The 24,858-nt window shown below is 38.3% G+C and overlaps 1 protein-coding gene and 1 long non-coding RNA gene across 4 annotated transcripts in view; one reads left to right on the top strand and one right to left on the bottom strand.

Annotated features, from left to right (window-relative positions):
• Window positions 1-1,184: 1,184 nt before the first annotated feature.
• The window catches only part of ITGA6 (integrin subunit alpha 6), a 46,177-nt gene continuing 22,503 nt past the window's right edge, over window positions 1,185-24,858 (bottom strand). Inside the window, exons 4-26 of one of the 3 annotated variants that reach the window (XM_069781411.1) lie at window positions 23,898-24,153; window positions 22,218-22,349; window positions 20,838-20,954; window positions 19,621-19,831; window positions 18,970-19,163; window positions 18,743-18,831; window positions 17,856-17,983; window positions 16,057-16,152; window positions 15,488-15,549; window positions 13,972-14,129; window positions 12,956-13,111; window positions 12,113-12,228; window positions 11,007-11,196; window positions 10,839-10,922; window positions 10,559-10,638; window positions 10,331-10,408; window positions 10,124-10,226; window positions 8,832-9,005; window positions 7,708-7,806; window positions 7,224-7,334; window positions 7,042-7,140; window positions 6,567-6,692; window positions 1,185-3,282 (exon numbers count right to left, since the gene is read on the bottom strand). In XM_069781411.1, the coding sequence (XP_069637512.1) occupies window positions 3,124-3,282; window positions 6,567-6,692; window positions 7,042-7,140; window positions 7,224-7,334; window positions 7,708-7,806; window positions 8,832-9,005; window positions 10,124-10,226; window positions 10,331-10,408; window positions 10,559-10,638; window positions 10,839-10,922; window positions 11,007-11,196; window positions 12,113-12,228; window positions 12,956-13,111; window positions 13,972-14,129; window positions 15,488-15,549; window positions 16,057-16,152; window positions 17,856-17,983; window positions 18,743-18,831; window positions 18,970-19,163; window positions 19,621-19,831; window positions 20,838-20,954; window positions 22,218-22,349; window positions 23,898-24,153 (3,018 nt within the window). In that variant the 3' untranslated portion in view covers window positions 1,185-3,123. Of the gene's footprint in view, window positions 3,283-4,986; window positions 5,117-6,566; window positions 6,693-7,041; window positions 7,141-7,223; window positions 7,335-7,707; window positions 7,807-8,831; window positions 9,006-10,123; window positions 10,227-10,330; window positions 10,409-10,558; window positions 10,639-10,838; window positions 10,923-11,006; window positions 11,197-12,112; window positions 12,229-12,955; window positions 13,112-13,971; window positions 14,130-15,487; window positions 15,550-16,056; window positions 16,153-17,855; window positions 17,984-18,742; window positions 18,832-18,969; window positions 19,164-19,620; window positions 19,832-20,837; window positions 20,955-22,217; window positions 22,350-23,897; window positions 24,154-24,858 lie in introns of all 3 variants that reach the window. The other 2 variants (XM_069781409.1, XM_069781410.1) reach the window with 2 other exon arrangements.
• Window positions 3,240-16,396, top strand: LOC104314867 (uncharacterized). Its single transcript, XR_718215.2, has 4 exons — window positions 3,240-3,379; window positions 9,678-9,762; window positions 11,537-11,602; window positions 14,664-16,396. It is a non-coding gene; the product is annotated as an uncharacterized lncRNA (long non-coding RNA).

Raw genomic sequence — 24,858 nt, 5'->3', positions numbered from 1 at the left:
TGCTGGAAGCTTCCCCTATGTCCAACAGAGCCAAAACCGGCCAGCTCTAAGACGGATCTGCTGCCAGCCAAGGCTGAGCCAATCAATCAGTGATAGTGGCAGCGCCTCTGGGATAACATATTTAAGAAGGAAAAAAGTTGCAGGGCACACAGAAATGGCAGCTGGAAAGAGGAGTGAGAACATGTAAGAGAAACAACCCTGCAGACACCCAGGTCAGTGAAGGAGGGGGAGAAGATGCTCCGGGCACCAGAGCAGAGATTCATTCCCTTGCAGCCCTGGTGAAGACCATGGTGAGGCAGGCTGTCCCCCTGCAGACCATGGATGTCCACAGTGGAGCAGATATCCACCTGCAGCCTGTGGAGGACCCCATGCTGGAGCAGGTGGGTGCCCAAAGGAGGCTGTGACCCTGCGGGAAGCCTGCACTGGAGCAGGCTCCTGGCAGGACCTGTGGAGAGAGGAGCCCACGGAGCAGGTTTTCTGGCAGGACTTGTGACCCCACGGGGGACCCATGCTGGAACACTGTGCTCCTGAAGGACTGCATGCTGTGGAAGGGACCCACACTGGAGTAGTTCATGGAGGACTGTCTCCTGTGGGAGGGACCCCACACTAGAGCAGGGGAAGAGTGTGATGAGTCCTGCCCCTGAAGAGGATGAAGCAGCAGAGGTAACGTGATGAACTGACCGTAAACACTGTCCCCCTGCGTTGCTGGGGGTGGTAGGTAGAGAATCCAGGAGTGAGGTTGTGCCCAGGAAGAAGGGAGGGGTGGAGGGAAGGCATTTTGAGATTTAGTTTTATTTCTCATTACCTTACTCTGGCTGGTTGGTAATAAATTGAATTAATTTTCCCCAAGTTGAGTCTGTTTTGCCCATGATGGTAATTGGCAAGTGATCTCTCCTGTCCTTATCTTGGACCCATGAACCCTTTGTTATATTTTCTCTCCCCTGTCCAGCTGAGGGGGGAGGGGGGGTGCGAAGTGACAGAATGGCTTTGGTGGGCATCTGGTGTACAGCCATGGTCAACCCACCACACTGCCCCATTGCAGGGGGGAGGGCAGTGAGAGTTATGGCAATATTGAAAATGAGACAATTTGTTAAAGCTTGCAACTTTCAGCTTACTCTTCCAGTGAACTTGGCTAAGTTCAACTCAATTAATTATGATAAGAAATCGCTATTAACAAAACAATGTTTAATTAAAAAAAAATTTATTTCACACTTCTATACAAATATCCACAGGTAATTTCTAATCATGGAATGATGTAGCATTGCTATCTGGTATAAAAAAAGTTTTGAGATAGAAGTATACCAGTGACATGACTTACTTTTCAAGAACTTTCAGTTTAACACTGCTAAGACATTCATGTTCTTAGGTGAGGGCCACAATCTGCTTTTAAATCTAAGGCTATTTGTCATGCTTCTTAGCCCCTGATTAGCCTGGCTTCTGATGCTACTGAGCCTTTCAGCAAATAAGCTAGAATTTTAAAAGCTCAAAAACTGGGTAACAGCTAAATACATGTGTAAGTGTTCATAAAATCAGGGTCACAGCATACTGAGATTATTTAGTGGGAGAAAGAAGAGTCTATTATTAAATCAATGCACTTCCTATAATGATGACTTTTTAGGTGACAGCACCTTCCAAGAAGGCACGTTCAAAGTTAGTAGTAAAAATAAGACACTTGACAACTGCCCTCCTAGCAGGTTTTTACCCTATGAGGGGAAAAAGTACCAAGAGGTTTTTGCATAGTTCAAATTACTAGCAATTAACGTGCATACTTTTTGAGCAGAATTTTGTTTCACATGGAATAAGCAATTGTGAACTAAATCTTCATTCTTAAATAGTACCAAAGCTTTAGAACATGGGTAAAAAAGTAAATTCTTTAAATAGTTATATCAGTTATGTTACAATAACTAGATTACTGATAAACACAACATTGTGGTTCTACTTTTATCAACATTCAGGTATTCAAGACGATTCAGTAGTCTCAACATGGATCAGCTCAGATCCCCATACTTAAGGTAAGTAAGTTAGGCATTTATAGCCTCCTTCAAGTGCTCTGTAACAGTTGCAGTAGTCAATGCCTTTTGCCAAACAGGAAGTCCTTATGAAGCTGGAAAGCTGTTTCCAGAGAACCTCTCACTTTCTTGCAGTAAGTATAAAACTGTATCTAAAAACCCTATTTCTGCTTGGTGTCCAAATCATTAAATGGTCTGAAGTAATACATAAATCATGTTACAAGACCTGATAATTCCTATTACATAAAGTTACAAGTATCAGGAAAAAAAAGCCCCCATACACATCACTGGAATAAATATTTACATTTTTAGAAAGCATTGGCACCTTCAGTGACTTATTAAAATGCAGTTAAAGCCTCAAGTCTCATAATCTGAAGTTCAAAAACACAGTGGAGTTGAAAGTTCACTTAAATCTTTGTCCTAACAGTTAGTCAAAGACAATGATTTCTAACAAAAATAAATACAAAAACAACTAAAATATATATATATACAAAAAGTACATCTACTATTCAAGCCTCTCTTTTAAAAAAAAACTGTGTATATTTGTTGTGAATAAGAATCACACAATCTGATCTTAAAAAAAAAAAGAAAAATCAAGCAACATGACCTATTGCACATGTAATTTAAGATGATGCTTTTTGTTAAGCCCTAACTACTGCAGCAGGCAAAGTTTATGGCTAAAGCAGATTTGCAGGTCTTCAGATTATACTTGAACAAAGTGTGTTAAGGCCACTGTGTGTTGAGGGAAGGATGGAGAACCTGTCTTGACCTTAACCATGCATTCCTTGCATACCTCGGAATAAGGTTAGGATCACAGGAAAAGGTCTGCTGGTAGTGGTTTTGCATATTTTGCAGAAAAGACCCTAAATCAACACAGCATTGTCTAAAGTGTGAGTTAGATTTGAAGGGGGAAAGAGGCAGTCTGGAAATTAAATAATGCAAATAAAGTCTGTTGAAGCAATTTTAACTGTGCAAACAAAAGCCTCAATATAAGTAGTAATATCTACAATCAAATGGTGAATGTCCATAGTGTTCATAGGTCTAATTCTGTCAGTATTCCATTAATGAAAACCTTAACTTCTATCTGAACTTTGTGGATGAAAAGAATCTTTCCCTAAGAGTAACTTTCATTTTCATTCCATTTTGTGAACCATTGTTTTGTCTCAAGGTCTTTACATTTCCTGTCCTTGATCTGTCGCTCTTCTTTTCGAATTCTTACAGCATGATATCGGGGGACACTGTCTTCGTACCTAGAACGCTGGAAGAACCCGCACTGGGGCAGAGAAGAAAAAGAACAGTTTAGGTTTGAATTGCTGCCAAAGCACTACAATTATAGAGGCAGTAAATTCTTCCTTTGCACAGATACACAGGTAAGAAAATTGAAAACAAACATATGTAGGCCAAAAATGTAGTGTACTTAGCTGTAAAAATGTGAGCCAGCAGGTCTACATTAGTTGTTCCAGCACCAGTTGAAGACAAATGGCAGTCTGACAATCTGGTGGTAATCTAATACCTTAAAAATATTCCCTCCCTCCATTAACTTTCTAAATTTGTTTTACAATTCTTAAGTCGTCTTATAAAGCTATTCATTCATATAATGAGAGAATTTAATGCTACACAAAGAAGTAGATAGAGTTCAGGAAAGCTTGCTTCTGTGTCAAAGGTAGGTATGTACTTCAGTATCTTTCTGTATGGTGACATGATTTACCTTTAAAAACCTACAGAAAGATTTCCAGGACCTTCAAGAAAAGTTACAGTAGGGCCTTGTTTTCCCAAGCACCACATCTCAACTGTAGTCACCTGAACTAACACACACATATGCAGCATTAGAACATGAGACTTGCTTAGTTTGCCATGGGATAAATAAAACAGACATTAACTTGCGAGTTTTGTAATGTGCCACGACAAGTCTCCCTAGATGAAATCTAGTACAGCTTATTTGTGCCCTGCAATTTTTTTTATTCAAAGCCACTGTAAAAACAGATTTTAAATATTGAAAATTAATTTCAGTCCATTCCTCAAAACAAAATGTAGTTATGGCCACAGCATTACAACGATGATGATTGGTAGACACTCAACTTTACATGCTTATGGGTCACTGATGTCAAGACTAAGGTTAAGAGACATTGTGCCATCCAGCTCTCATTAGATACTACTAGAAAAAAAAAGATTAAAGGGGCAAGATTTTGTTCATAGTATTTGAGGTGGTGAGTTTTTTGTTGTTGGTTGGTTGGTTGGTTGGTTTTTAAATAATAAAACTTACATGGAACTCAATTTTTAAAAAATTGCATTGAGGCATAGACCAAATCTTTAGCCATCTCTTAGTTTTTCATTAAGCACCGTTCTGATGTATTTTAGTTAAGAATTCCTCCCCACCCCCTCATCCCAAGCATCACTTAATATAATGTACATGCATGTAACATCTTAAGTTGAGTAAAGGTTGCTAGAAGCATCGTGCATCTAGTAGCTTCAGCAGAGGAAAGTACATTCCTAGAAAAGTATACCTTAGAACTGAAGGAAAACAGATGGTTCCACAGCAAATTAAATTCTCATTATGAAAACCCCTTTCATTATAAGCAACATGTACCTTTTAGCATGCACAGAAGGTTAGTAAAGCAAGTTTATCTATTGTCCACATAGTCTTAGCTTTAAATCTCAACTCTGCAGTGTTGGATTACCATCTCTCAAGCTTAAAAACTTACTTGTACTGTTAAAACATAAATTAAAAAAAAAAAAGACTAAAAACCATTGCCATGGATCAACATTTTCTAGAGAAATAAACAAGCTTTTTAGACCAAGATAAACACTTGTTTGTTCACGTGCACCAAAAGCTGAAAATCTATTGACAGAATGAGCAAGCAAGTACAATAGTTTGAAATCCAAAAGTTAATAGAACATATGCAGTAAAAGCTTCATAGTTAGCCACCGCAACCATAGCAAGTGCCACAGCTAAAAATTAAAAAATATCATCAATTACCAATTACAGAAGTAGATCAATACTATGCATCAGAAGTAAGCCTTTCTTTATCAGATGGCTGAGCATGGATCTCAGCCTTGTGATATGTGGCATCGTAATGATCTTTCTTATTTCTCTTGAAGAAACCACACTACAAGGAAGCAAGGTATTTAGTCAATTTTTGTGGACTGCAAGAAGTCAAACCTATTAAAACTGACTTAAATTAACTCTGTGAACTATGTTCCTATTATCCCTTCACAGGCAGAAAAAAAAATGTAACAAGAACTTAGCCATTTCTAGATCTGAGAACTTGAACTAACTTGATGTGTAAAATAACAGAATAACCTGAAGTATTTTAGAGGCATTTTGTTAAATTTGTAGTGCATCTGTTGGTTTTGGTTTTTTTTTAAGAAAAACTACTATAAAATATGTCCATAGCAACTAAAGCTGGCTGTGAAGAGCCAAAACAAGTCTATACAGAAACCTGTTAGTGAACTACTGCACAGGAGACACAAAAACAGAGGGTAGAACAAAGATGAGTACTGCTTTGACCTGTACATCACAAGCATTTGTCTTAAACCAATCACGTAACTGTCGTTGAAGTACCATATTTGTCCTTCATAAGTTGGCACAGTGTCATCAAAAGAAGCACTGTACACTGTGGGTGTGCCTGTGAAAAATGTGTTTTCATGTGCAGTAAACCACTAGTAGTTATAACCTAACAGCCCACCCAAAGTATTAATTCATCAGGAAGATTTGCAGCAGGAGCTGGGCATTTATTAGAAAATACGGAAGTCAGAACTATCCTGTGAGAAGTAACCTGCAGCAAATAGTAGGTCCTCAGCAAAGCTAACTGGTGCAGCTTCTCCAGAAGAAAGCAAGTGACAGGATATTCTTCTTCCCCTCTTTCTTAATGACCTTCAGCTATCCCATAACAGCAAATACTAACTGCCTATGCCTGTAAAAACTAAGAGTAAAAAGACTGCCCTGTTATACTTGGAACCACAGTTAGTTGTAAAAATGCCAAAGGTAGTTAGAAAAATAGGTACTTTATTTTTTCTTTTGCAAACTGTTAACCTTTTGTTATGCACACTCATTTCCTCCTTCAGGGTTTCTAAGATAAAAGGCCAGTACTACAGACATTCACCAGCACACTTGGCTTTGTATTATTTCTGTACCTTTTGGTTATTTTCATCTACCATCAGCTGAACGGCATTTCTAGTGTTATGATAACAAAGCCCTGCTAAAACATTTGTACATGGTTCACATGAAGTTTTACACCTAACTGCAGAAGCCCCAATTAGCTGTATCCATCCATATCAAAGTAACTATGGTCTCTGAACATTTGTCTCAAGTTTTGCCCAGACCTCAAAATACTCCCTTTTGAGGATGTGCAAACAGAAAAATGTCATAACAAGTCTTCCCATGTAACCATTTTAATTCCAAATGTTGCAAAACTGAAAAATGGATAAAGGTAATCTATGGTTTGGGCAGTTTTGCTCTGTTTTGAGTCCCAAATACAAACCAAAATACTTAATCATTTGCCGTCTCATCAGCTGTAGACCAGGAAATATAAAATAACCAGATGAATAAAACCTCACCTTCCATAGTAAGAATACCAACAGTGCAAGCATCAGTATTCCAGCAAAAATGGCCACAGAGATGATCCACCAAGGTACTCCTGTATAAAGTGCTACTGGTTTTGCAGGAAAGACAGTAACACGCACCTAAAGGAGAGAAAATATGTGAAGATGGAAAGAACATTTGAGAAGCATCCATGTTGAATATAAAGCTGCAATTTATACAGTCTTAGCTCTTCTGTAACAAGAAGTCTTCTCTCTCTCATCTACAAAATGTTTTTGAAGAAAAAGTTCCTACTGGTATCATTTCAATATGCTAGTGAATTTTTCTGACCTGGTTAAAAGGTTAAAATGATAAATAATTCAAAATTAAGTTAAAGAGCTAAACTTTTAGCTACTTTTTTTTTTAAATGGTTTGGGTTTTTTCCCCAGTCTTTGAGATAAGCTGGAAACATGGCAACCGTAACACATGGTTAGCATTAAATGTTGAACCTACCTGAGCAACTTCATTTGTGAGTTTAACATTCTTAGCTGCAGCAGGAACACTGATCGAAGCCCTAACAAGAATGTCCAGGTAGTTCATTTTGGAGTATTCCTGTTCCAAAATAAAATACGGACATTAGACACAGAACAGGAAAGAACTCTGACCTTCCAAAAATGGCAGGGAAGAGGACTTACTTCTAAGAAAGTACTGTTCCACAATCTGGAACGCAGCACAATAGATGCCTTGCTGTCTAAACCCTTCAGGGGACATTTTATGTCCACACAGCGTGCATTCACATTGCAGTCCTACAATTAAAAATTTCTACATGTAAATAAAAACACATCCTCACAAATTGTTTAACACACACCCCGATTAAAAATTGGATTATATTAATTACGTGCAAGAACCAAAATCTGTACTGACAGCAATAGGAAAATACAATGAAGATGCTATTGCCTGTTTATTTTAATGTAGATAACTATGCAGAAATTCTTTCCTATTTCTCTCTCATCAGTAGGATAACCTAAACGGTCAAATTTTCAAAGCATCGATACTTGGATTTAAGATAAAAACAAAGCAAAGAGATAACCTTCTTTTACCCTGCAAAACTCAGAAAAGCCCTCTTATGAGTGCAGGGGGAGGTATCTGACAAGACTGTAGTTGGTGCAAAATGCTTACCAAGGTCTTGTATTTTCTTTCTGAGAAAAAAGAAAATGTTTTGCTGTCTGTAATCTGCTTCTCTGCAACCTCACGTTTCCTTCTTGAGTCATGGGATTCCTAAAAGAAAGGGGGGGGGGAGGACATAGGAGTTTTAGTAGTTTATCATAACTATATCTTAATTCTCCTAATTCTGACCCCATACAAGCAAAGAAACGAGTTCAGTGTTTTCTTATTTCAAGATCAGCACATGAGTGACATCATTATACATCCCTACTTACCTATATGTATTGCTAATAGTAGAGTCAGGACAATTACTAGAATTTGAGATTACCTAAAGAAACGTCAGCTGACTACTTTAATAGGTCAAGGGAGTTTTAGATTTATAAAGCTTTCAATGCTATTTCCATTTTTGTTCTACATAAAGGCTATCAATGTTACTATGCTAAAAGAGTAAGATTGTGCTAAGGTCAGTAGATGAATTTTTTTTAACTGTATACTAATTACCCTCACTGAAAGTTTTACTAACTAATGTCGTCATCTGACAAGAATGGGTTTACGTGCATGCACTTTTAATAGTGAAAATTAAAACTCCCAAATGATCTTAAGATATAAAAAAATATAATGAAAATGAAGGCTCAGGGTTTAGGAAAAAACCTTGCTAGATAGGCACAATGAAGGGCTGTGAAACTTGCTTGAGAAATTCTATTTATCATATTTGTTGTAAATAAGTAAATTTAAGTGCAAGCCCTCTCTCTTTAAGAAAGTACATGGATTCCCCCAGGATGGGGAGATGTTTCCTGTTTATTGTTTTCTGTGTAAGAATTTGACCAGATTTCAAGAATGCTGATGAAATTTGTTAAAGCAATCAGCAATTTCACCCTATAAGAGCATATGACAGCAGTCCCCATTGCAAAAACAGTCACCATGACATAGCATCTATCCTTCAGCATATTATCCTCATTAGTTGTTATGAAGTCTCCTAATAAGCCTAACCCTTTATACATTGTTCATGTATTGTGCTTGTGACCTGCTTAAGACAAAAAAAAAAAGTCCTTCTGAAGGCAAGCTCTTATGCCCTACTATCACATGCCGTGGTGCTTTCATGTTGTACTAATTCCTTAACAGAAGGCAGGGTAACATACCGCAACATGCAAACTATTGATTTCATTCTCAGGTTGACAGGAGACTTTTTCCAAGCCTTTGGAATCTATTTTCATCAAATAAAGCAGCCACTTGCCATTACTAATTTCTTTTGGCCACTGGATGTCCAGGGAAGCAGTACCAAATGTTTTCAGTGGTCTGCCCAAGTTAGTTACCTGTTAAAACAAATATTATTTAAACTGTGAAATACTTCTGAAAGGGATTTTCTTCTCTATCGAAAGTGTTATTGACTTGAGCAAGTTCTAAGCATGCAGCTAACAGGAAATTTAAAGGGAGATGGAAGACAGTCAAAACAGAGTATAAAAACAGAGCATATACTAAAACTAGCACACTTGGTTAGCAAGTAAATACAGAGTTTAAACATATAAGGATTAAAATTCCCTAACATGAACTTTAAGCTGTTGATTTTTAGAAATCTACCTTCATGTGAAACAACAACTCCAATTTAGAGTTAACAAATCATTCAGTTAAATAACTGAGGCAAATTGCAAGTTTATGAGGAACTCTGACACAGAAAGATAACCAGCTCTTGCTCTCCCAAGTCTGAAAGTTGTTTCCCAACCTATTTTTTTGCTTTCTTCATGTTACTGTTCATAATAGCAAGTTCTAAAACAGATATTGTAACTGCTTCTACTTTAATATATGCATGCAAGGTACAGAAGAAAGTAAAGGATTGACAGATGGACTTTAATCCTGACAAACTACTATGTACAAAGACAACGGGGCTTGCATTAATGATGTAGAAAAAGCAACTCTCTTGCTGATGAACAGAATTTTTACAGAACCAAAATTGCCTCCCTTAGCCTTCTCGTTGATTTATTAATTAGGCGGAAGACCAAAAGAGTGGAACAGACCCACACATTCAGAGTGGGTCCCACAGTGTCTTCTTGTGCCTGCTCAATCCTGCACGCAGTAAGTACACATACTCGCTGTCTGTGTGCACCAGCTAACACCTGGGCATGCCACAGTTAGGGGTCTGGGTTTAAGTTTTCTTCCCTACCTGCATAGGGTTTTATGCTGTACAACTGAACATGCATGAACTGCTCTGAAAAAAAAGTGTACAGCCAGCCTCAGGTCACTTTCTCAAAATATCATCATAAAACATAGAAGCTCTAGTCTGCAGCCAGACTGCATGTTCTGAACTGGAAGTCAGGATTTTGGGACAAGAAAAGCCAATTTTAAATCTAGCAACTTTTCCAAGTATTCTATGCATAAAGAGAGAAGCTGTTTGTTTGATTAAAAGCAGCTGTTGGCATTAATCTAAATTACTCACTCTGAATTCATACTCTATGAGGTTTCCAATATTATCTTCAGATTTCATAGCACTCTCACCAATGATGTTACCTCCAAAATATACCTGAGAAGGCTTAGCAACTCTGTTCAGGTGGGGGTGGGGAAGGAGAATAATCAGATTTTAATGAAGTCTGCAGCAAAAGTGTCATCCCCAGCCCCCCCCATTTGTTATGCTATCAGCACTTACCCAGTGAGTGATAAAAGCAATTCAAGAACCACTTTAGCACTAGCTGTAATTGGAGTCGAATTAACTTGAGTGCTTGTTCTACAATGAAAAGGAAACAATGCCGTTTATCTTACAAATTTCAGTTTTTCACTTTACTATTAAATTGCTTTTGTAAATCAAACAAATTAATTCAAAACATTTACAACTGTATGTAAAAACATAGCGAGCACACACACAAAGAAAACTTACGTTTCCAACTTCAGATTAATGTCCAAGTCTGTTGTATCAACATTAACTTTAGTGGTACTTAAGATCAGATAAAAGGTTACCTAGACAAGAAAGAACATCCATGGAATATGTAAACATTTTATAAAATATATTAGTATGTGCAGTATTACAGAAATACACCATCAAATTCTAGAGTTAAAAAAACAGATCCAAATCAAATTTCCAGTTATGACACAGAAACTTTGGACAACTGCAATCAGGAATCAGATTTTATGACTTGAGTAAAATGGGTGCAACTTACATTAGAATTTCTTTTGAAAGGATTTCCAAGTTCGCACTCTGCTTGAGAGCCATTTTGGTTAGCACCACATGTTAGCTGTTTTTCCTGATTAAACAGAATACATTTAAAAATAAATATATGCTGAAAATATTTTAAAATTGAGTATCTTTTCTCTTTAAAAATACTTACAGGATAACCCCTCATCTCCCTGAACGCAGAATATGTCAGACTGTCTGGAAAAGTTGCTATTAGTTTGGCTTCATATGCATCTTCACCATCTTTTTGGGGATTTTTTGCATCAGATGGATTGTTTGTCACCGTTATCTCCAGGGCAATATCTTTCTGATCTTTCAGAACAAGCACTGGCATGCCATTTTCACTACAGAAACGGAGTATACAGCGTTGGGTACATTAGGAAAACAAACATATATTAGAGTTTGCTTTTTACTGTGGCTTACCCAAATGTAACTCCCTCTGTTAGGGAAGAATTATTGTAAGACCATAAACACATGAATCGTCATAGGTTTGTTTTTTTTTTTCCCAGACCAGTATTTAGTCTCTCGAAGTGGGCAGCAGTTAACAGGATAGAACAGACTGATATACCCCTCAAGTAATCATGAGCTTATAGTATTTCTGAACCAGCACTTGCATCTGGCTCATGTTTAATAGTAATGAATTTTCTCTGAATAAATCTACTGACCTACTTTTTTCTTGTAAAGTATACATGGTTTTGTCATCCGAGTCAGGTTGTGGCACTCACTGCTAAAGGAGACGAACTGTTGACAGTAAGTAAACATACTTCCTTTTGTTTGTTTCACACCTCTTTTCTAATTTCACTGGCCCTCCAGGGAGGAGAGATGCAGCAGGGTGTTAGCTGTGTGTTATGGTGAAATCACTTCTTTGTAACTGCTTCTCTTAGGCTACTAGACTATAGTATATCATGTTATCATACTCACAATCAAACCTCATCTCAATAATAGTTAACAGTATTACACACAGTAAGCTACTGCAAGGCTGGTTTACAATCTCCTTTCTCCAGGGTTAGAAACTTTTTTTTCTAACCTTTAGCCCACACCTGCATGGTTGTGGCCACCTTGTATCCGTTTCTCTCCATACCCCTACTCTTCTTCTAAAGCTCATGCCCGCTCCCCCACCTTCCCCACCCTGACAGATCAGTACTATGTCATAGGGCTGCATTTGCCAGACTAACAGAATAAAGCTGCTCTATCTCCCAGAAGTTCTTTGAAGCACTTGTTAATAATTTGAATTTTAGCAATGCATTAATCAAGGCTTACAGTGGTAAATAAGTAAACCTGTCTTCATTTCCTTCTCTAGTGCAAAACCGGTACTGAAGTTTCAGATTGCTGTGACATTTATTGTCTTCTCCACATCCTTCTTTTAAGAACTCCACCTAAATAAAACCAAAGCACTTTTACTGCATGCCACATGATACTAGCTTAAAACAAGATTCTGATGTGCACTGCATAAAGCACCTACAGGGAACTCAGAGACACTTTCCTGGATAGAGTAAGATTTTTAACCTGACTCTTCTCGCCTGTCAAGACAGTTTTTCTTTGTGAGACAGCCCTTGATGCTGATAATTTAGAACTTTAAATGTGACTAAAAGGCAGAGTTAGATAATTCTAAGTAAGAGGTACACTTCTAATGAGAAAAAGCATCTGTAAGTCTGATTCTTCAGTGAGCACTGAGGAAATGACATCTTTTACCCGAGATACTCCCTCTATGTCACTGCTGCAGAGCTCTAACGCTGCTGCAGCATCCTTATCATGGAAGAATTAGGATGTACATTATTTTGTGATGTGGGACAAGTGTTCACAGTGGGAGATGATGGATTTCCATTTTTAATCAAAAGTACATTTCCTGCTAAAATTGTTGGGGACAGAAAAAAAAAACTAGCAGCTATACTATCTTCCCTTTTGTTGCAAAAGAAACACAGGATCTAGTTCATAATGTTTTGTAACAAGTTCATAACAAAATGCAAAACAAAAGCCAGTAGTTACAAGTCCAGTGCCACCCCAGTTATTTCCTTTGGTTGTAATTTAGCTTTCTACAGCCTTTAAAAGTCAGTGATGTATCAAAGTACAGATTTATGGGAAAATGTGGTATCAAAGGCTTACTTTTGTGGTCTTTGTTTCAGATTCATTTGAATTTAGAATTGGTATAAGATCTGGAAGTGCTCTCTCTTTTCTTGTGGACGGTGAACTAGACTCCAGGCCAGCAATTTTAACACTGACTGATATTGGAATGGGGCGTAGCTTATCTTTAATTTTTTCCTGTTAAAATATATAAATGACATAATTAGTGCAGAGAAGAAAAAACAACACAATGATACACATTTAGCTTTTGATACACATATTAGAACAAGCAGTGAACCAAACTCTTCTGCTACATTTTGCCCTATTAAAACTATTCACTATATAGAAAACCAGCATTTTCTAAAAATGGGCAAGAACACAAGGAACCTAGCTGTACTGGTGGTTTTTTTTTTTTTTGCTTCCCAATCTGATGATTTCTCTCACTGTTAAGAATTCCTAGGAACAACAGATGGTAACTCAGGCAAGTGGAATTCACACTACAACAGTAAAATAACATACTTTCTCCCTATTGCTTAAGTTCACACTCTTTAATTTGCTGCGGTCAAAAGCAGCCTTGGAGGCTGGCTCATTACTCCTGAGCCACACATACAGAATTTGTTGAGCTCCTGGAGCAGTGCCACCTTTAAGGGCCAGTGTAGCAGCCGAGTCAAGAGAGCACATACCAAGCTTTCTAGGGATTAAAATTCTTTTCCTAGCCAGTCACACCATTAAATTCTGTAACAATTACTTCTGTTGGAAACAGCTCTCCATTTTTGGCATTTATTCCATCTCTTATTCTAAATTAGTTCAGCTCTATTGACCTCCAGAGCATTCTGCAGTGGCTACAACTTTTATTCATACTTTGTAAGAAAGGCAACAGGAGGAAGCAGCATGTGTGCAGGGAGTAGTAAGGTACTACTTCACTATAGTTGTTTTCTAGTTTTGAAACTTTATATTGCATGTGCCTTTTAAATTCTACACAAAGGTACCATGAGGCTGAAAAAAGAGCACACTTTTGTTTTAAATGGATCTAAATGAAATAAAATACTCTGCCTTACCTGCAGTACAAGCTTGGTTGTCACACACTCTTTTGAGTTCTGTCCCCTTAGGGTTGTACTTGCAGTAAACTGATCAGACAGGTGGTCCTTAAACCGTACTCTAGACGGCAGGCCTAGCTGCCTCCTCTCATTTTCTGCTTCAAATGTATAGTTGATCTCTATATGAAGAAATAAAGTAGGTCACTATAAAAAAGAACCCTTGCCTTATTAAAAAGAACTTTTAATTTCTCCAGGTACGTGGAGAAGACTGTTTCAGCCAGTGCTGGGCTTCACAAACTGTTTTCAGTTATTTACAAAACTTTCTCCATCTGTCAGTTTTGTCCCTCTCCAGTTGAGGGCTGTGTACCCTGTGCGTTTATCTAAAGGAACCTTCTAAACCATATTCTTTTATTCCAAAAGTACCCCATTACTTCACCACCATGCAGAGCTGGCTGGAGGAGATGTAATTGCTGCTGTTGAGCCAGCAGAGGGCTGAGATACAAAAACTTTGTAAATACTCTTGACTCGCTGTCCTTGATTTCTGTTTTGTCCCAAATAGCACCTAAGCATCCAGCAGGGTTTTGAGGTCAAGGTACACTGTTGATTTTAACACTGAGGGCAAAAGTGTGACTAGAGCTTTCTAGTTGTATGCTGAGCCATGTTTTGATTAGAGCTGAACTCTGTGCATCTTCTAATCATCTCTGTATTCACAGAGCTAATGCAGTGTTGCAAGGATGGGAACAGCACTGAGCATGCCGGGCCTCAGAAGCACGCAGGTGGGCACACGTGAGCTGCCTCCGAGAGCTGGAAGCACTTGACCTGTTGAAGGACCAGGACCTTATTCAGGCACATCCTACAGCTTTTACTAGTTACTGAGAAACTCAAGACAACCCGGGGGAAAATGAGGTTTGGGCTTAAAATTCTTCTCATTTCCTCTCAAAATTCTACAGTTTTCTGAGGTGTAGTAACAGCGGCATTGTAATGAGAGAAAACAGGAGACATGAGAAACTAATGCTTTACATTTTTAACTGTATTTATGGCACAGTCTTCTAGGTTCTTGTTAATATGAAGATTTTTTTTATTTCAGTTACCTATTTCCACAAAACCATTTTCACGAATGCAGAACACTGTTTTATACAGTAAGTCTCCAATAAGAAATGATGCTTACTAGTGATATATGAAATGGGCTTTTAAAACTTTTCTAAAGCAGCGGTAACCTAGAGAGGCAAAATGTTTTTGGTCTGTATGGCAGCCATTTGCTCACTGGCAGTAGTATCACCCAGAAAGCTTCAGTTCAGTCTGTCATCCACAAAACTTCCTAATATACCAGCATGACTCTAAATACATGTTACTCTACATACAGATAGTGTGATAGCTGATTGACCTTAGTATTCAGTCACGTTTTAAATTTGATGGTCAGTCTGAGATGAGTCACTATAATTTGCATACTATTCTTCCATGATACACTCTAAAGAAAAAAAAGAAAAAAACAAACCATGTAACAAACAGATAAAAAATACTTCTCTTAAAAACTTACTTATTCTTGGATTTAAATCACTGGGGTTTGCAGTATATTGAAAACATGCTTTCACATCCATCCTGTAAAAAGTGGCAAGAAATTAGTATTAACTTCAGTAAGGCATGGTCCAGACTGAAAAGTTTTAATAGTCCGTTGACTGATATTATCAGTCTTAGACTGTGTTATTCATGCTAGAACAGTAATTTGCTGCTTACTAAACTGAATTACAAAGCAAGAAAAAATGGTTGATAAGCAATTAGAAAAAATATTTTCTGGCATTTGCTCTTACATCTCTACTCAGGAGAAAGCTGTACAAGTTAAGACACTTGCAAGTGTTAAAAGTCTTAAGTGGCAAAGTGACATTCATTTTCAAAAATGGACATTATGAACAGAACATATGCCACACTTTTAGTACAGTAGGCATAACAAATTCAGGAAGTCAAAATTATCATATATAGATACATTTGCTTAACCTGTGTGACTGTTATACCCCTTCACTTTAACATCATCACTGACAGAATGAATTCTGACAACAGAAAACTTAATACACCAAGGCTTCTGATAGAGTAATTTTTGTTTTTAATTACCATATTTCACTACGGTCCTCAGGGTTCTTTTTCTTTAGATCAATTCTGTCAGGCTGTACTGTAATGCTTCTTCTAATGCTTATCACAGGCCGAGATCTTCATTTGGGGGGAAAACGGGGAGTAAAAAGAAGGAAAAGTTTCTGTTAAGATTAATGAAATAATTCATGTGAATCCTAGGTGTCCTCCATGCCTGCACTGATTTGCAGCAAAGACACCCCAAGAAACACAGAGTTTGGCTTTGATAATGGTTAGAAACAAAAGAAGACTACTTAAAGCTAAGCAAAGCAAGTCACAAAAAACAACTGTATTAAATGCCTGACAGGGAAGCAGGGTACATTAACGTGATGTTGTGGTTGTCTTTTTATACACATAAAAACCAGAAAATTCAAAGGGATTTTTCCCACCCCAATGGCAATTCAGCCCCTGTGAACAACTGTAGGTACTGAAGTTCATTCAGGTTGATGTCCGCAACAGCTTTAATGTGGAGCCTGGGTGGCTGGGGGAAATTATGTTTTCATTTCCTGACTCCTCTGCATGTAGGCTGTAACCATAATTCAGTCTGACAACTTTTCCTCCTTTTTGGAAGGGACAAGAAAAGACAGTTCACATGAACAAATGAATGAGCTCATACTGCTCTCATCAAAGCATCTAAGGGTTGTTTAAAATGGCCAGTAAGCCACCTCCTCCTTTTCTAGCAAATTTCTTTTAACTGGGCCACCCATTGCACTCTTCATCACCATAAAGGTTTTCATTCTCACCTTTGTACAAGTTTTTGTACTGCCCATATCAGCAAATGATTAAAGCTCCTTTTGAGTAAGCAGAACACTTAATCTAGCCGACCTCCCTTCCACTTACTCTATTCTCTTCCACAAGCAATATGAGTTGCTTTTGTTGAGTGCTGTTTCAGTGTATTTAAGAACATTCCAATTATGTACACGAATCCTATACACCTTAGAGATGTGATCATCAAAAAATTGTAGGAAAGGTCGTTCTGCCTGAAAGGTAGAGTTGTTTTCATCCCCAAAATTGACACAACCAGTTTTAGAATTTCTGCTCCTCCTCCTTTGGGACCTGACAGCAACCACCGAAGACCTGAACCTGATGCAGCCTTCACAGCTCTGATGAGGAGACAGCCCTTTTCCTGCTCATTACTAGTGAATTCAACTTAACAGTACATTAAACTGGAAAAAAAGCAGAGGTCTGCAAAAGACCATGACCTCATCCCTAATTAAGGCATGTACTACAGAAATCCAAAAGGATCCTATCTGCAGGGCTTCCTCACAGCTGTTTCATGGACCCCACTGGAACCTCAGCAAGGCTGTATGCCTCACTGTTTTTGGATCCTCAGCTCCAAAAGAAGGGTTTGGTTTGGTTTGGGTCTTTCTTCAATAAAGCAGGATTAGATTTATGTAACAGCAGCAAACAAAAGCTCTAGCAAATGTATCAGTTAACTTCTCTTTTCTTAAGGCAAAAGAATTACTTGTCACCCTTAATTCCATCGAAGGACACGGGCATCCAAGTTAGTTACCACAGGGCAAAGCCAGGGTAGTTACAGACACACTACACACATCAGCACTCCACAGTAACTGTCCACATTCACCCTCTTGCCCTGTATTCTCGGTCAGAAGAGGGGCATAAAGTAACAAACCAATTTATGGATTTTTTTTTCCCCCAGAATTTCCAACTTCTAGAAGGAAAAATATGCTCCAGGCCAAACAGCTTTTTGTTACTTCTAAGCAGTATGTTTTTAAAAAACTAAAAACCAAAACCTTGGTGTAATGCAGTTCTGTATATAATACCTGAAGACAGATACAGAATCTGAAAGGGAACCAACAGCAACATCAGGGTAGGCATTTTTATCCAGGTCCATGTTTCCAGCAATAGAGTAACCAAAGAAACTGGTGCCTGTTTTTTCACCATCAAGAATCTAAAGAGCAAACAGATTGAGGAAATTCAGACATTTAAAAGCTATAAAAGTGAAGTAAGTAACAAGTGAACATCATTGTCCTATAGCCAGGAGGGGAAAAAAAAAAAAAAAAAGACACACAAGGAAATAGGACCTCTGTGTTCAGGTAAATGACACTGCAGTGCCAAGATGATTTGCTTTTCTTCCAAGAAGCTACTTTGCAACAGCAGCAAGTACCAGAAATGATGGCTGTTTTGCATAGGAATGTTGCCTAGCTTGTGTGTCTTTACAGTATTTATGCAGTGTAGGCACTTGAAACTGAAAAAGTATTGTAGAAAGTATTCTAGCAGTATACTAGGAAGTGCCATCAAGTTCCATTCTCACCTTGCTAACTGAACACAGTGGTCCTCACAAAAAAAAGAAAGGCAGAAACATTTTTTTTTTTTAAAAGAAAGTGAAGTAGTAGTAGTGAAAGAGAAAATGAAGAAACCAATTATTTTCAAATCCCCAAATTTCTTTCAAAAAACCAAAACTTACACATCTACATGCCTTCTTCCTTCTCTACATATTACTGGTGCTAAAGGACTGCCCCAGAAAGAAAAATGTGTATTAAAATCAAGAATTCCTAATCTTTCTGGTCAGCAGTGCCATCTTTGAAGGGTCCTATGACTTTTCTGCATACCCACCACCCCATTAATAGAAAGGGAGAAGATGGATAGCCCCGTCGTTCCTTTCATTTTGTGCAAGACTAATTATATATAGTAAAGGTTATTTCATTACCTGTGCTGGTTTTGTATTTATTCCATTCTTGGATCCATGATAAATGTATACTTTGCCAAACCCATCGTACGGAGCCCCTACTGCAATATCTGTTGAAAATAAGTTGCAACATCTAAAGTCATTCTTACTCTTTCTGGAGCTTGCAATCATGATAAGGGTAAGATGTTCCAAGTCTGGCATTAGCAAAAAAGTCACACATATTTTTATTGTAATTGTTTGTCACTCACCGGGATATCCATCCTGATTAATGTCCCCAACATTTTCAACTGCCAGGCCAAACATGGAGTCAGTGGTTCCATTTAAGCGAATAGGTTTTACTCCTTCCCATTTGCCTTGCTGGTTAATGTAGATGTACACAGCACCACCAATATCTCCACTTCTGTCAAAATACTGGGGGGCTCCAACAACAATGTCTTGCCATCTTAGAATTAAAGAAAAAAAAAAGCAGTCCTTTTACAGAAGAACTGTGAAAAATAACTTATCTGACTGTGGTCTCAAGGTCAGCTAGCCAAAGAGCTCTAAACAAAGACTAAAAAATACATTAAACTGGCTGAGCAACAACAGCTCCACTGATACTACAAACCGATTATATTCCCTTTGTGACATACAAGGATCTTCTAGGGCCTTCTCTGGGTATGAGATTTGTTTCTTCTTTCTTTGTTTACACTGATTGTTTAAATTGAAATAAAACTCTTTTCTATAATTAGAAATGTCAACTGTGACCTGACTGTTCCCTGAGATGCTCGCCATTTCCTCCAACAAAATACGGAAGATGGGATTTGGCATTCCTTGTATTTCTCATGTGAAAAACCAAAGCAGAGAGAAACCAGATTGCCATCCTTCATTACACAGGCAGCAGGAGTTAACCAAGGCCGTACCCGTCATTGTTGAGATCCACAACAGCAACATCATAGCCGAAAGAAGAGGCCAGCCCTTCTCCTTCAAACATGTGCTCGAGTGAAAGTGCTCTCTGATTTTTCTCTTTCTTCAGTAAAACAACTGCTCCGCTGTGGTTGGCTCTTGGGGCACCAGACACAAAAGTCATCTCATCTTGGGAGACAATTCCTTTACCAGAGTCCAAAGAGAAACCTTTAACAGAGAAAGAAAGAAAATATAAACAAATAAACACACAGCTTGTATTGTTAATCAGAAAAATAAATTCCCCTACTATATTAAAGTGGTATAATGAATAGAAGTTTTGCCTAAGACAGAGTATGGTATACTGGGAATTCCCCATTTCTATTTGGACTGGCGGATGCATCTTTACAAGTCTACACTCCTCCATACATTACATTTAAGTATTTCCCCCACAAAATGTATTATTTCATTGCTCACTCAGATCTACTTTTCACGGACACCAAATACAAGATCATTTTTAAACACACCAGCTTAGAAATTATGAAACCTTACCACTTGAATATAGCTCCAGTATTTCTCCTCTGGCAAAATTATTTATAAAACTTTCCAAGTACAAGTCAGTTTCACTCTACTGCAAACATGCAAAATGTACCGCACAAGCACAGTATTTACACGAATGATGTATACGGTATTTGAGAATCGCGTTACACAGTAATGGTGAAATTGGCAATTTTGATTTAATGCAGCCCTGAAGGACATGTTCAAATGAATTTAGTCTTACGTATTCTTTATAAAAGCCAATACGTTTTAAAATATATGAAAAACTGAGTTGAAAGAATATACTGCATATACCAACATATCCAATGAAGGCCAAAGTAGAAAATTATGCACATGGCAAGGAAGAAAGGTACTAGCCAGCAGACAGCTATCTCCCTTCTGAAACACTTCACCACTACTATGAAAATTCTCAGTTACAGCAATTCACAATGAGACAGTTCCAGAAAAATTTGGGGAGTCCCATCTGGGGGAGGGATGAGAGGGTTTGGAGAAATGCATGACAAATCAGTGTTTCTCTGAAGCCATGTTATTCTGCAAGCTCCTCTTCATCTGAATCCCTGTTTTTACATGCTTTTACTTGCAGTGTATTTGAGATGAGGGCGTATGGAAGGGAGAGGACCATGTCAAAGGTCTGGAGATTATGTCTGACCAGATGCTGCCACCTCAAGTGGCCACAAACCTAAGTAGCTATTCATCATTACATCCACCGATTTGTCCACCTGTATGCTGGGAGGCAATGTTTTGTACACAAACTGATCTGGATGAGTATCAGATACAGCTGTCAAAAATAGAAGACCTGTAAACACGAGTGAAAGATTGAAGAGAAAAAAACAGTAGTTAAGCAAAGCAGCTATAACCATGTTTGTTTACTGTCTAAACAGAGGGAACACAGCAATGCCAGTGAAAAGCAGGCTTGCCTGGAAGTGGTTTTGATCATGACAAATCAAAGGCAGCACTTACATTTAGGAGATAAATGCATTTGTTACAAAACTGCAAAAAGTCAGTATTACTCTGTTCACAGCAAAAGACATGTCCACAAGCACTCCTCACCTTGCCAATTCTTATTTCACCAGAAGAGGTTATCAGCTTGTCTTTCTAACGTAAGCTCTTATGATTTCTTTTTTTTTTTTAACACCCAGTAATTATTGCTGATATTTAACAGAAGTTTATGTTCTATTTCTTCTAACAGATATGTACCTCCAAGCTGGCTCTTTTTTTGACTTGCTTTCACTTTTTGTATTAGCATTGCCCTTCCCAACTGTTCAACTTTCCACCACTCACACAGAAACGCCAGTCTCAAGTTACCAAAATTGTATTTGTTGCATCTGCCAAAAGCAGTGGATCAATACATGACAGAAATCTGCACTAGAACAGAAAGGTTCTTTACGCTTTACATGAGGCCTTCCCAAAAATGCAGCGTAGCCTTTTCTCTGCACCAACATACCTCACCGGTGTACAGTAACATCCAGTGGTGTAAGGACTTATTTCTGCTTTCATGCATGCACAAAGTGCAAGAGACTCACCTCCTGCAACACACACGCACACACACACAGACATACACTTAAAATGCAATCACTACTCATATTCCAGTATTTTAAAGGCCTGTAAAAAGGCCACTGGAGTTTTAAAAACTTGAAGAATAAAAAAAAATTGCATTCACCTACCGGGAGAGAGAAACGGTTACATCCGGAAACTCAAATTTTGATAAACCTTCTGATACCACAGGGCAGAGAGCTTGTGACTAAGGACTACAGATCCATACCCTGTACTTAACCACTAGAGTGATTATAATCACTCCCCAAGAATCTGTAGGTCCTCATCACAGCTCTTAAATCTCTCACTAAATCAGCAGCTCTTCTAGGTACCTCCACAGAGTATCATCTCACACTTAAAACTGGCCCACAGACATGGAGGGAGATGTGAATTACCCATAACGGTTAACATGTTACAGGGTCCACAAATGAAGGATTTTCTGCTCCCATTTTGTATCATTGCACCAGGCTGGGATCACAAATGTTTAAGAAGCCTAAAGAGATTTACCATAGGTGCTTAATCCTACCTAAGTAACTGTTAGCTGGAACAGGAACTAGATTCTTATCTTGGCGGCTCTCATCACCAACTTCGTAAGGCCCATCATCAAAGATACCCAGATCATAAAATGTCTGATTCTTTTGCTCTGCACGAACCACCCCTGAAGAAATGAAATGATAAAATAAAAGCAAATGAATGGTAAGGGAGAAAAATAACAAATGGTTCTCAACTAATATTAATTACAAAAAATGAGATAGTGACTGCTGTTTAAATGGGACAAACACAGAACAGTACACTGGGTGAAAGTGTTTTCAAAAGGCAATGAATTTCTAAGTTCTATCCACGTGCCAGAATCTCACGCTGCTCTACAGAGAGGCCATGCAATGATCTGGAAAACATGGGATACTAAGAAAATTCTCAACAAAAACATGGGACCAACTTGGTCAGGAACTGCCCTCATCCCACCGTTCTTAACCTCATAAAGCCTCTCTTAAAACGGAGGTAAGTACACAGGAATACAAAAAAAAAATTTACTGTTCAGCTATGACAAACACCGGTGATATATTTAGAAAACATTATTTAAGGGGAAAAGAGCTATTGTTTGATAAAATGTGTGCTTCCCTTTTATCAACAGGCATATTTAACATTTTGGCAAGCACAAACATGTTTTTCCATGATACAAAAGAGTACTCTTATGACCGATACACTGTCATAGCACTTCTCTGCAATTAAAGTAAAACAGTGTCTGAACTAAATATGCTGTTTCAGCTTGGTCAGATTTTGTTGACAGATACGTGGAAGATTAAGTTTTCACTAAAGTACACCTTGTGCCAGAGCTTAACTCAAAAGATTTTGCATGGTTCATATAGCAGGCACAGGTGTACGAGGGGAAAAATGTAATGGCTGAGGGATCAGATGTTCTAAAGAGGGAAGTATTTACAGCTGTTGGTGTAATAAGTGTGATGGGAAAAATCACTTTAAGGAAAAAAAAAAAAAAAAGAGACAGACAGAGCTGGCCACTTAGATACTTCTCAGTTTAAACTAACAGAGAAAATCTATGGGTTTTTTCCCTTAAGTTTTGGAATATCTCCTAAATGATACAGAGTACTTGGCTCTTACTCAGACAGATTATCCATGGAATTTTACATGGATATCCATGGATTTAGATATGAATACATCTAGTATTGGTCTGTTCAGTTATCTTCCTGCAATGCTCCAGTATTTAATTTGGGAAGTACTACCTTCCACAGACTTCACAAAGTGGAGAATACTGTAGGATAAACACATCTCAGTGCAGCTATCTAACAGTTGCTCAAACCCAGGAGAAAAGGTTCATCAAATAACTTTAAAATGATTTAGTAATTTGTTCCAGTATGGAAGTCTCAAAGCAAGCACTCAATCCCACCATAAGGTTAAGACTAATAAGGGAAAAAATTGCTGTACATATATGCAAAGTTCCATTATCCATTCATAAGCACTCCCTCAAAGATATTTAAAGGAGCTTCAGTAAATTTTTTTGATACAGGAGCATTAACATTTTGTGAGAACAGGGTAAAATCATTAGATCCCTGTTACCCGCCCCCCCCCCCCCAAAAAAAAAACAACAAACAAACAAAAAAAAACAAACAAAAAAAACCTTAGGATGCAACCCCTGTGAGCAATCTCAGAGGAAACAGGAAGGGTGGGTAGGAAGGAAGCCAGGTCATACCTTTCCAATTGTAAGTGCCTGGGGCACCAAACACAATATAGTGATAGTCTCTAGTAAAAGTAGCAGCAACACCTTGCTGACAGGAACCAAACTTCTCATGGCCTCTTAAACGACCATCACAGAAGCTCCATACTCCATTATCCATATCATCCTTAATAGTGAGATCCTGGCTCAGCACATAGCACCTTCCAATGATATCCCGGGTTTCCTGCACTGTGTTTACATACTGCCTTTTCTCATAGCGATGTGCGCATGTCTGCAAGATAGAAGAGATAATGAGTGATGCTTTCTGTATGCTTGTTTGCAAGTGACCAAAGGAGGCTGGTCTCCTGTAGCAATACTCCATGCTACCAATGCTGTAAGTCAGTCACCTTGTAGACACATCCGTGCTGCAATGCAGAGAAAGAGTCCACTGTTCCCTACGGGCAATATATGGGAAAAGTTGGGCATCTATGGATACAAGTTGGAACAACTAGCTTCATGGTCAAGGAAGGTCACATGGTTAAATCCCTCTTCTCTGTGGGATTTAGAGTTTTCAGCCCTAAAGCCTTCCCTGATACCTAATCCCTCTCTTCCAAGAAGTGAGGAGAGAACCACCCTCTCTCTCATAAAGAAAGAAGTGGCTGTGTTTCCCCACAGCTGTCAGAATTAAATGACTTACACGCTTGTGCAGGACACGAGAAGCTGGTTCAACTACCATCTACCTAAGACTACTCAGAACTCATCCCTTCCAGACAAATGCCACAAAGCAGAGGCTGAAAGCTTTTCCAGTGAAGGGGAGAGAAGTTCTTCCTACTTCCTATGTTGGATGTTCCACTTACAGGGTAACTGTCACTGGGATAGAGAGCAGCAGCACTGAGCACAACCTGTTCCTTAACCTTTTAGACCATTCACCTGGGAACAGAATTCTGATCAAATATTTAACACAAAGGATAAACAGCCACTGGGTTAAGTGGTGTAA

This window comes from Haliaeetus albicilla, chromosome 4 (genome assembly GCF_947461875.1).
Source record: "Haliaeetus albicilla chromosome 4, bHalAlb1.1, whole genome shotgun sequence".
Taxonomy (NCBI): Eukaryota; Metazoa; Chordata; class Aves; order Accipitriformes; family Accipitridae; genus Haliaeetus; species Haliaeetus albicilla.
This window is presented reverse-complemented; position numbering and strand designations above follow the sequence as displayed.